The following is a 12855-nucleotide window of genomic DNA, read 5'->3' on the forward strand; positions in this document are numbered from 1 at the left end:
AAGGATTTTATAGCTGTCCCAGCTCTCCTCTACATCAGTGTTGGGCAGCCCCTAAGGGAAACAGTTAAAACTCATCTCTTCTTTGAAATCTCAGCATTACACTTTTAATGCCTTGGAATCCTTGCTCTGGCTTCCTATGCAAATATCCATGGTTATGTTTATGTAAATTATCAGCACACATTATTCAGTCTAAGAACCTAAGGCAGCATGTAGTATTGGATTTAATTGGAGTGATTTATTCCTGGCCTGTTCAGTTGGCTGTTGTAGATTCTTATTTCTTCACATGAATCACAAATGGAAAAGGATCTGGAATTGTTAGGAAGATTACTTTTCTGACAAATTTTTTTCTGTCACTCACTTCTTTGTTACAACTATAGAGCTAATAAGATAACAGGATGAAAATGCCTTACCCCTGTGACATCCATGACCTTAATGGCAGCAAGCTGGCCTGTTTTGACATGACGACCCTGCAAGAAAACAAATAATTTCAAAAGGCTTAGTTGTGATGAACAATGTTAGTTTTCCATTCTAACCCCATACAAGTCAATGCCAAGATCAATGTTACAGCATGCTATCAACCAGAAAGACAAAAACACAGATAGACACATAGAAATTAGGACGTTTGAAGATCCAGTTCTAGTTAGTACTTTATTTGCTTTTTAAAAATCTCTTTGACTCATTTAATAGGGGTTCTCAAGTAGATGAAATGGAAGTGGTAGACAATTCGATTCTCTTTCTATCAAAGGAACTGGACAAGGGTGTATGAAAGAAGCAGATTCACACAGAAGTGGAGACCAGCCTGGGGTGCAGGGGATGAGCAATTCTCAGGAAACAGGACTGAAGAGACTTTCTTCCAGTTCTTAAAATATATTGAAGTTTGGGCTGGGAGTGTGGCTCGGCAATATAGTAAGTCCAGTATGCACAAGGTCTTAGGTTCAATACCTACAACTGATTAAAAACAAATTAGCAAAATCAACTAACTAGAGGGAGGGATATCGTGATGCTGTGATGCTGTCAGAGTGCAACCCACACCTAGTTTTAAAGACTGCCAACTACATCTTGAACAATGTTGTTTTTCCTGTAAAGAAGGGAGAGAAGGGCACCTGTAGACAAACACAAGGGTTCAATTTGATATCACGGGACTATGTTCCAGTTCTCTCAATTGTCCCCTTGGGCTGGGCAAAGACAGCCTTTGCAAGTGGGGAGCAGCACTCTCCAAGGGCTGGCCATCTTTGTGGCTTGGTAGAGACCCACTGGCTCTGACTTTGCGGTCTGAATGCTTACAGTTCTCTATTGTTAGTGTGTGTGTGTGTGTGTGTGTGTGTGTATGAGAGAGAGAGAGACAGAGACAGAGAGACAGAGATGAGATAAGTTGGAGACAGATAGAGAGAGACAGAGAAAAACAGAGTCAGAGAGACACAGAGAAAGAGAGAGAGAGAGTATTGTTATTCGCCTGTAGACTGATCTGTCTTCTAGGTCTAGGGTGCCCTTTGCCTTCTTGATCCTGCAGTCTGTCTATTTTTTTTATAGATTTAGTTAAAGCATGTCGTCTGTCCTGGTCAGTCAGTCCTTACTTCTGTGCTACCACAGAACACATCCCTGCTTGTATCATTGCACGAAGCCCTTTGCCTTCCTCTCTCTTTCTCCTTTCTCTCCCCACTGGTATTATTTGTAGCACTGGCCCTGGAATCAGTCTTAATTGAAACTTCCTCTGGTCACCCAAGCCTAGACACACATTTTGAGTCCCTTTCTCCCCATGAATGTCTGTGGGGTACTTCTGCCAAAATAGAATTGCAGACATGAGGTTTTTAACTCGTGTGGAAGCACAGGCTCTTCTTTGAGGGAATAATTTGCTACAAGGATACCTCAATGTCTAATTAAAGAGTAGCAGCTGGCACAGAGCATAGCTATCCTACTGTGTGGTGCTGAGGCAGAGAGCAAAAGAGAAAAATCCAGCCCTGTTAACTTTCACATAGAAGGCACTAGCCAGTTCTTAGTTAGAAATCCATAGAAATAACTGCTATTTTTAAACTAAGGATGTGTGTGTGTGTTCGGTTTGTTTTAACTGTTCTCTATGAATGTAGAAAAGGAAAGAACACCTCTATGCTCCACTATAAATTTCACTTTCAAGCTGGAAGAAGGGCTTTTAATGGAGCTAACACAGGAATGCTAACACCTGAAATCGCAGGTTAGGCTTAAAGGAAGTCCTGCAAGCAGAACAATGCATGCTTTGGCATAGGCCCAGGCAAAGGCATCCTCACAGTGGAGCAGGGAGGCTCCTGAGCTGTCAAACTTTGATGGTCAGGAAGGACCACAAAGGATCAGAGAGGACTCTGCTCAGCATGAGCTGCCTTGGACATCACCACAGGATGTCAAAGCTGGTTACTATCTAGATTAAGGGAGACCTCCAGGGAATGGTTAGGAGTCAGCTGACTTCAAGATCATTAAAAACCTGAGGTACCGTTAAGATGGAGGAGCACATGCCTACACACACACACACACACACACACACACACAGTGGGGAAGCTGGGTATGTTTGGAGCACAGATGCTGAAGGCTGTGAGTCAGACACAGTCCACTCAGCTCCCTTCGCCCTTCCTTTTGTGTCATTTGTTGTAAAGAGCTATGCTGATTCTTCTTCCACATAAAATAATTCAACACTGAGGCAAAATGTGACTCACTCAAGCACCCTTGGGCCTTTCCTTTGTCTGCTCCCTAAAATGATTGCAGGCAGAAAACAATGGCTTCCTCAGAAAGGGCTGCAGAAGCCTCACCTCTGTGTCCACATTTTCTAAAAGCCGAAAGCAGTGGAGCTGCTTGCCTGGGGCTAGCCCGGAAGAGAGTCCTTTCATTTCTAGGTCACCAACACACATTTTTTTCCAATGGAGCACACATGCCGAATCAGACAGCCTCAGCACCGGCTGCCCCCTTCAAGACTCCCTTTCTTTAGAACGAGCCTATGGGCTCCACTTCCACTGAGGAAAGCTTCTTCAGTTTATTTATTTATTTTTTTTTAGTTGCCAATGAATGTGCTGCCTTTGTATCACCACAGCATTCTGTGCTAACCCCTGCTGGTCCCAACCAGTGCTGTGCTTTCCTCTCCTTCTTTCAAATGTGCATTTCCAGAATAATGAAAACAAATCAAATCAAATGGAAGGGCTGAAAAAGTGCTGCTCAGTGGAAGAACACTTGCCCAGGATGTACAAGGCCACAGGACCATACCAACCACAAAAAAGGAGAAAGGATAAGAGTGTAGAACACATAGTAATGGCTGGTGTTGTCTTGTAGATCAATTCTGGTTAAATCTATCTATATCTGTCCATCTGTCTGTCTATCCATTAGTCACTGGTGACACAGTATACCATCTGGAGTAGTGGTTCTCAACCTTCCTAACGCTATGACTCAGTTCCTCACATTGTGGTGAAACATAAAATTATTTGGTTGTTACTTCATAACTAATTTTGCAACTGTTAAATCATGGAAAAATCTGATAGGTGGGATATCTAATATGCGACACCCCCATGAAAAAAGCTGTTTGACCCCCCAAAAGGTTCTCAACCCACAGATTGAGAATGGCTGATCTAGAGTCTCTCAAAAGGCTGTCAACTACATCATGCACTCTCTCTTTCTAAGAACCGCCCTTAGCTGAAGGAACTACCCCACCTAGGGTCAAGCTCCCATCTGGAGACAATTAGAAGATGATGACAACTTGGACCAGGGTGGAAGTGTTAGAGTTCTAGAGAAGGACAAACAGCGTAGAAATGCACAGAAAACTAAAACTAGAGTGCATGAGAAGAAGATACAGATTTTCTCCAAGCCTTCTGTAGTGTGTGATGGAGAAGGAATTCAGCCAATATTTGCTAAATAACACATCAGATGAGGACTTGGCATGCGAGATTGTGCTCCCATTCTTGGTACCACTGACATTCCATATCCGTCCCTTTGCTCCCTTACATTTCTGTCTAGCCACAAACTCTATGGGACCAGATGAGAGGGAGAAGTTCCAGGCAGTGATTATAATTGCCTGGCTTGCAGAGACGGTAAAATGAATCTAAGTGAAGCTCTTTTAAATTCTCCAGAGAGTGGATCTCAGGAAAATGATAGAGATCAGAGGAAAACGGGAATGATCCAACCAGCTTTACCTCTGGCCTGTCACAATGAGGATAAGGATGTACTCTATCTCCTACTCCCAGTAAAGATGAAGGCTTAGTTATGACACCTGCCAGTCTCATCCTCAAGATGTTAGGGCAATACTCAAGAACACTGTTGTCCTTAGACAGAAACATGCCTTGAGGGAGCTGTAGAGATGATTCGGTGGTTAAGAGTACTGGATGCTCTTACAGAGGATCATGGTCAATTCCCAGCACCCACATGGTGGCTCACAATCATCTATCACTCCTGTTCCAGGCGATCTATCTGATGCCCTCTTCTGGGGCCAGTGTATGTACAAGGTACATAGCTTCAAACATAGAAAGAAAACTTAGAGAGGAAACACACCTTGAGGCAGAGAAGCATATAAGAGGATTCTATGGAAAAATTCCAAAAGATGTTTAAAATCACAAATGTTCATGGCACATTCCTGGCACAGTGTCTACTCCAGGGTTTCTCCAGGTCAAAGGCAATCACGGTTGCTTTGGTTGGCACATGGCACTCACCGGTGACTTCAAAGGCTCTGCTTAACAAGTCTACAGAAGAGAGACCTGACTCCTAATGATTCTCAGCCTGTGGAACACTCCAAACAAAGTCCTATCCCAGAACTGTCCCCTGAGATTCCCCTCTCCCTCAGTACCATACACTGCCAATCCTCAGCCAAGGCTTGCTCATAGATTACTTAGGCCTGGACCCACGGAAAGCCAAGGCTTGCTTATAGACTCCAGGAGGGAACAAGAGACTTCATCCCTTCTTTTTGTTGGAAACTAGATGCCTCAATTTTTGCGTGGCTGCTTATAAATCAAAACGAATGTTTTTAGTAGTTAGTTTGGGTTTCTGCTGTGTGTGACAGAGGAATATATGGAACCTGGTGTAATCAGAGTCTGAGAAATTGTTTTCAAAGCCATAGGACATGCGATGATGGAGAACTGGATAATGCCCTAAGATACAGAAAGGGACTATCCTTGCCGCAGTCTGTCACAAGCAGAGTGGGAAGCTTTTAGTGCTCCACAGCTTAAAAATGCACATGTGACCCACACAGAAATGACCAGTCTCTCCTGAGATCCTAATGACCTAATGCCGTGGGTCTTAGGGCCCAGTCCTCAGGCTGCCAGGCACTACACACTAGAAGGGAAAGTTTCTCCTTGTCCATTTATCTTCTACCCCAGCCTAGGACAGCTTCCTGCAATAGGTGGCTCCGAACGCATGCTAATAACCATTAAGTTGCTAGGCTTGGTGAACTGGGTGCTTTGCTCTGAGCCTGGAAGTCAGTGAACTGACCGGCTTAACCTGAGAGGAGCTCAGAGAAGCACTATCTGGATAGCAGAGAGCTGGCCCAGGAGGGACCTGTTGCAGGAAGGGAGAAGCACATGGTCTGAGGCAGTGGACTGTGGCAAGGACTCCTACATAAGGGTTTGTTTCTGGTTTGCTTCTCCATGTTAACCAACAGACTGAGGGATTCCTTGAGCAAGCCTGATCCCTGAAGCTCATCAGCCCATCTGTTCTTATTGGCACTAGTCAGACAGAAAGACAGACAGACAGAGCTTCTTCTGTGGCCCTGCTTAGATTTGCCATTAGCACCCAACACTGACCCCTGCAGGCAGAGGTCTACCACCTAGTGGATGAGATGGGGGTGCTGGTTGTGACCATGAGGCATAGGGCAGAGGGTGGGGCTCTAAGGAGGACAAATAATAGTCACAAAGACAGTGCTGAGTTTCAGAAGGAAGCTGTCCACCCCCAGAGTGTTTCAGTCACCCCCAGGTGTCAGCGGCAGTAGCGGCGGTAGCAGCAGCGGCAGCAGCAGCGGCAGCAGTGAGAGCAGGCCTGCACACTCAGAGCTGTCAGACAGCAAAAGGCCCGTAGTGTTCCCAACTCAGGAGCACAAATGGGGACCCATTTGACTCTCTTCGGGCTGCTGCTGAATACAGGCTCTCCCACAGTGTCCTCAAACCTCCAGAACTTTTCATTAAAACAAAGGAAATGTCAGTCGGGAAAGTTCCGGAATATAATTAGGGCCCACCAAATCTAAAGCAATTCAGAAGGGGAAAAAAAAATAGACAGTAATGAAAGGGAAGCTCTCTGGTCCTTACTGAATCTCTGTTGTACGGCTGACACGAAAATCAATTTCAACAGGCTTTAGCTGAATCTGAGCAGGAACCAGGGCGACAGATGAAATTTAGTGAGCAATTTACTGAAGCCATAATGATTCCTGGGCAAGGGGGAAAGGGCCATAGTGAGGGCTCTCTTCAGATGTCTCCTCTGTAAGAACACGTGCGCATCATTATATACTGTATATGCCACCTATGGGGGATGGACTTTAAAGTAGCATACGTGTTATTCTAATAAAATCCCTGCACATTAGACTGTACCTCAGACACTTTAAAATGGTGGTTTCCAGCAAGGCAATTTTGTCCCCCTGGGGACATGTGACAGTGTCTAGACTTCTGATTGCTGTGACTATCTACCTGTCAATGCTGGGCATCTTGTGAGTAGGGGCAAGGTATGCTGCTAAGCAGTTCCTATTTAAAAGAAATTCTCCTTTGTCCAACACACAATTATTGAGTCCTTAAATGTCAGTGGAACTAAGGGATGAGTCTGGTCCTTAGAGTTTGACATTTAATAGATAGCCAGTGCACAGTGAAGTGTGGGCAAAACCACCAGTCACAAAGATGACTAGAGGAGGTCTCACCTGGGGATCTCATGGGTGAGGGGCAGGAAGAGGACAGACGGGAACCATTGTTCTGTCTTTGCTTAGGAGAACCCCACAAATGATTTTAAAATGTGTTTTACTGTTTGCATTACAATTTCCATACCAGTTTATATCACACGTTGAGTATATTCCCTGTCCCCTCCCTTTCCTTGGCCCTCCTCACTCCCATCAAAACTCCAATGATGATCTTCACAAAAATAGAAAAGTGAATTAATATGGAAGAACAAAGGAGCCTATACTGCCAATGCAGGTGGTCCTGAGCAGAAAGCATAACACTGACATTATCACCATTCCTGATTTCAAGTTATACTACAGAGTTATAGTAACAAAATCAGCATGGCACTGGGGCAAGGTCAAATACGTACAGCAATGGGCTAGAGGACACTATTCATTTTTGAAATGAGGTCAGTGCTTCTCAACCAAGCGTCTGTGGCCCGTAGGACACAGGTAATACTAATTCCCAATGCTGTGGCCTCTGGGACCAGATCTGGGACCATTCTTCTGACTTTCATGTGTAACAGGCCACTTAACAAGGTCTTCATTGTTTCCTTTAAAACGTGGATAATGTAGCTGGAGGACTAAACAAGCTTGTAGTACTTGGAAACAGTGGGACAACTGATGCTTAGGATAGTAATTTCAGAAAGTACATTCCTTTGTGCTAGCTAGTTTCATGTCAGCTTGACACATGCTAGAGTCATCTGGGAAGAGGAGATCTCAACTGAGGAAATGCCCCAGATTTGCATACGGGTAAGTTTGTGGGCAACTTTCTTGACTGATGATTGACACTGTGTGTGGTGCCAACCCTTGCTGCCTCCCATGTTGCCAGCATAGGTCACATGAGCTACATGCTTTCTAAGCACCAACTATCCTGTTCTGTGCATTAGGGAGCAAAGGCAAAAAAAAGGTGTTGCAAAAGTTTATGTTATGAATGAAAGGCACTCTTTCAGAGAGACCACAGCAATCTGACAGCAAGCTCGCCTGTCCCTGGTAAGTTAGTCACTGGGAACAAGGACTCAAACGCATCATTGATGTGTGTTCCCTAGAAGGCAGTAGTTCTGGGAATAGATTTGACTGAAATCTTGAGGCAAGTGACATAAGTGAAATATGAGGCCACCTGAGAAAGAGCAAGAGTCTTTTTTAGTATGTAAGGCATGCCCAAGCTCTAGGTCGGCCTGAATGGGCAGACAGCTGACAAGGTAGCAAGTGTACAGAGGGACAGCTAAATTTAGCTGTAATATGACTCCCCTGTGAGGAGGCTTCCTCTCCAGCAGGGTGAGGTTTCCCTGACTCCAGTGAAATTCTTCTTTTGGCCACACTTTCATCCTACAGTTCGCTGACAAATCAGCATGTTGCTGACTCTCTGACCACCCTTTCTTCTCACACAGGCCAGGAGACAGTCACAGTTCTGTAGTCAAAACTTTGCAGGTCGTACAAGGCAGAATGGTGGTGAAGAGGAAGGGGCTGAGGAATAGGAGGTGTTCATGGGTGATCTGGGAGGGTCTAGAGTACCTTTTGGTTATAGGCCACTTATCTGTAAGACAGACAAGGCTTATTCAACACCAAAGAGTAGGTGTGAGATATCCCAGCTCTTTTGGTGTATTATGGGTACTATTTATAACCTCTGTCCTGCTGAGGCCATCCATACCACACTGCAAACCTGGTTCTCTCAGCCTTCTTGAATGTGCCAGAGGGCCTTTACTTCTCTTGCTTCTCCTATGCCTGCTTGGCACTGTCTTTAGGTCTACATCCTGGGCTCCAGTGTCACCAGGAGTTTCATAAAAACAGAATATTGATGCTCTTACAATTTTAAAAGCTTTCTTTGAGGAGAAAATAATTCAGAAAGCAAACTGGGAAGGCATGAAGAATCCCTAGGAGACAAATAGACAGGAGCCAGAGGAATGAGGATACACACATTCCTTTCAGAAATTTGATCCCTTCAATTTCCCAATAAAGGTGGCTTTCCCTAGACACCATAGGGACCCTCCCATTCTCACCAAGATTTTCCCACATTTTAGGATTACCTTGTGCAGTATACTTTGCCCTTCACTTATTACCTATTTAAGGCATCTCTCTAATGGATGAGTCTGGAGAGCAGGGATTTCTCTATATTTTGATCATGACGCCATCTTCAACAGCCCATCGGCAACTGTAGTGTGGCCGCTCAATCATGCATGTGCCGTGGGAATGAATTCTCTGGAAACAAACATTTCTCTCTCTATCTCGTTTCTCTGTCTCTCTGTCTGGGTCTGTCTCTCTGTGTCTGTCTCTCTGTCTCTGTCTCTGTCTATCTCTCTCTCATGCACACACACACACATACACACACACACACACACACACACATACACACACACATACATACACCATAGAATCTCCTTTTAGAGGCATAACAGCCGAGATAAAAGACGCACAGTCATCATAGAAGAAAACTGAGGCTTTCAAAGGAGGAAACCTTTCAGCTCGACTTTGCATCAAAGTAACGAAGCAGGAAAGCACTGCCTTCCTCTTAATTCTCTTCACATCTCTGAAGCTTGAAGAACAAAATAAAGGCTTCATAATTAACGTATATTTTCTATCTAGGACGATTCATTTCTGTAAATATATAATTATTTCATTTAAACATTAGCAACATGGATATTGAAAAGTTATGGACTACTGAAAAGTTAAAAAGCATAGAAGCAAAGGTGGCCACGCCCCCAAATTACATTCCTCCTGGCAGCAGCTGACATTTAAGCCTTACAGGTAGCAATTAGGGATGAGACTGCTTTTAGAACCAGAGAGAACATTTGACAACCTTTTCCTTTCTTTCATTTTCCCCAAAGGAAAGAAGAGTTTCTTTCCAGTCAATCATGAGTGACCACAGTCCAGGAGGACAGATTCGGGTTACCTGAAGTCATGGGTCCTAATGTGGAAGCATGCCCATCAACATTGTATGGTCAGAAAATGACAAAAGAAGTCATAAATCGATGCCCTTGAAAATACAGTGGGAGGCAGGTTACAGAGAGGTGGGGAAACTGCTGTAGGCGGCCCTTCCTTGACACAGTGTGAAAAGACAGAGCTAGCAAATGCTTCAGCCTTTCAGGCCACAGTGAGTAAGGTCACCCACATGGAAACGGGAGGAGCCCTTTCCTCCCCACTTCCCCCTGGGCTTACAATCCTGGTGCTGAAGAAGGAGAAGATGACAGCAAACTGACCACCAGCCTAGCAGAGAGGGTGAGTTCCAGGTTCCAGTGAAGGACTCTGTCTCAAAAAAGTCAAGGTGGACAGCAGCTAAGGTGTGGCTTGTGGTCTCTACTCATGTGTACACACACCAAAGCACCTAACACACGTGTGCACATTCATGCATTAATGCACAGTGGGAAAAAAAACCAATGCTTATTTAAGTAACAGAAATGTACTGGCCTTTAAGTATCAAATTGGATCAGCTACCATTCCTAATCTTCACCACTACCACCAACAACAGCAACAACAGTAGCAGAAACAACAGCAACAATAACAATGAAACCTGCATGAGATGCCACAAACTGGATTGAAAATTAATGCTAATAATGCTAATAATGTATCACCCATTGGCGGACTTTCAACAGCTGCAGTTATGAATACTATAAAATACTTATCAACTGATATATGATGCTTTTAAAGGCTGGAGTATTCTTTTCATAAAAATGGAATATTGCTGCTTTTACAATTTTAAAGACTTTCTTTGAGGAGAATATAATTCAGAAAACAGATTGGGAAAGCATGAAAAATCCCTTGGAGATAAACAGACAAGAGCCAGAAGAATGAGGGAACATGCATTCCTTTCAGAATTTTGATCTCTTCCATTTTCCAATAAAGCTCTAGGTAAGTCCTCTTAACTCTTATAACGAAGGGAAACAGAAACGCTTCTTATGCCCCTTTCCCTTAGAAGAGTCAAGTACAAACAGGAATGACCAGATCAAGAGTGTGTCTATGGTACACCTCACTGAGTCAACATTTCAAGTTTGTTGGCCATAATGAATGCCTATGTAGCTGTCTAAGCGTGACAATCCCTTTACAGGAAGGACTTCACAACATATTGTAGAGACCAGCAATCCTGGCAATATACTGACCCCTGCCTGAAAATAAAAGGTAATAAAAAGAAAGGGTCTGGGGATATGGCATCTGGGTAGATTGTTTGTCTAGCATGGACAAGGCCCTGGGTTCCATCTATTATATGGGGGATAGAGGAGGAGGAAGAGAAAACATAGAGTGTGCTTTGTCTATTACTGCCCTGTATTTATTGCTATACTCTATTTAATAGACTGTATATTTTCTAAAACAAACAAAAAAAAAATCAACTGAATTGTAACCGGGTGTCATGCTGGCTCTGTCATAGGACTTCAACTATTTTGAACAAAAATCATAATACTATTATGAGATGATTTTAAAAATGAGCAAGGAGGATACTTGAAAAGGCTTGCTTAAACTTTGAATTACTGACTACTTTACATTTAATTGTATAAATAATACTATGTGAATAATTTCTTTCCAGATTGCTAATACTTGCAGACATTTCCTAAGAAATAATAGCCTTGGGAACAGTTAAGTGGGATCGAAGTATCTCTTCTTGGGTCCTCTACTTTCACTGTGCCCAAAGGAGTATCCTGTGCAGGGATTGGAGCCCAATAAAACTTTAGACTTTACAACACTGCACTCCCCGCGTTATAACATAGCTAACACAGACACCACAGCCTACATCAAAGTAGGAGAATGGAGGGGAGCGAGGTCCCATGAAGCTAAGTGGGAACGATTGCTGGTTTAGGCTGAGTAAAAACATGTAACAGGCATCAGCTCCATGACTGTTGCTGTAATAGCCAGCCCCACTTAGGTTAAAAAAAAAAAAAGGTATCATAGATTTAAAACAGAATTTTAAAAATTCAATATGCTTATGTAATTTCTGACAAGTGGTTTACTAAAGCTTCAGAATCAGCAAGGAAGGTTGGGAAACCTTTTTAAAGATATTTTTACAGCAATTAAATTTAACCCTCAATGTTTTGATGTTTAGGACTACACTGGATTAGAGTGTAAGATAAGAAAAGATCAGCTTTTAAAAAAAATCTGTGTGTTGATTCTTACAGTCTCCAACTGCCTTCCCTTTGGACTGTCACATCTGTTTCACCTGCTCCTCTATTCAACATGCACGCACTAATTAAAAAACCCCTACGCAAGTGCAAACATGAGTCACTGCCAGTTCTTGCCTTCATGGGAATTAATGTCCAGGTTCTCACTCCCCATAGGATTTAGGTACCATGAATATTATAAGTGGCAGTGATACCTTGACAGAAATGGTAAGGAAGAGAAGAGCTCTGGAGTCTACAGAGAAGAACTGGAAGCATAGAGGGCAAAGACAAAGGAAATCTGAACTGTGCAGATTCAGGTGGAGAGAGAGGAGTCAAGGGGGAGAAAGAGGAAAGGGAAGGAGGGAGGGAGGAAGGGAGGGAGGGAGGGAGGGAGGGAGGGAGGGAGGGAGGGAGGGAGGAAAAAATGCTTCAGGAAAGAGGTGGACACAGCCAGGAGAGTCTCTTCTGCCACATCCTCTGAGCAGAACTGGCTGAGATCAATCTCACTCCATACTTCCCAAGTCCAACAGACAGGTGAATCTGTGAGGTTACCGTGGAAACAATGATGGCTCTCTAACCATATACAATAAAGGAGATGCCATTGAAGACTTGAATAGCAAAAATACACATAAATAAATCACATGGCCCCATATGCCTTCTTCAAATCAAGATGGATTCTAATTACTGCAGATAAACAGGAAGCTGGGAGTAAAAAGCTGGGCATTCATTACAGATGAACCTGGTGTGGTACAGTTGACACGTACCACACCAGGCATTGTTCTAAGTACTTCGCATACACCAACCCACCATAGAGAACTATGAGGTAGCTTGGTGTTGCTGATGCCCTCATTCTACAGACAGGGGCATAGGTACACAGACCTTACCTGGCCGCTCTAAACATCACTGAACATGAACAGA

At 43.7% G+C, this 12855-nt stretch overlaps 1 protein-coding gene across 3 annotated transcripts in view; it reads right to left on the reverse strand.

Annotated features, from left to right (window-relative positions):
* Window positions 1–12855, reverse strand: part of Tnik (TRAF2 and NCK interacting kinase) — a 412408-nt gene that overhangs the window by 164292 nt on the left and 235261 nt on the right. For all 3 annotated transcript variants that reach the window (XM_052180712.1, XM_052180713.1, XM_052180711.1), the window contains exon 3: window positions 411–467. In XM_052180712.1, the coding sequence (XP_052036672.1) occupies window positions 411–467 (57 nt within the window). The remainder of the gene's footprint in view (window positions 1–410; window positions 468–12855) is intronic.

Source organism: Apodemus sylvaticus, chromosome 4, assembly GCF_947179515.1.
Source record: "Apodemus sylvaticus chromosome 4, mApoSyl1.1, whole genome shotgun sequence".
NCBI classification, from domain to species: Eukaryota; Metazoa; Chordata; class Mammalia; order Rodentia; family Muridae; genus Apodemus; species Apodemus sylvaticus.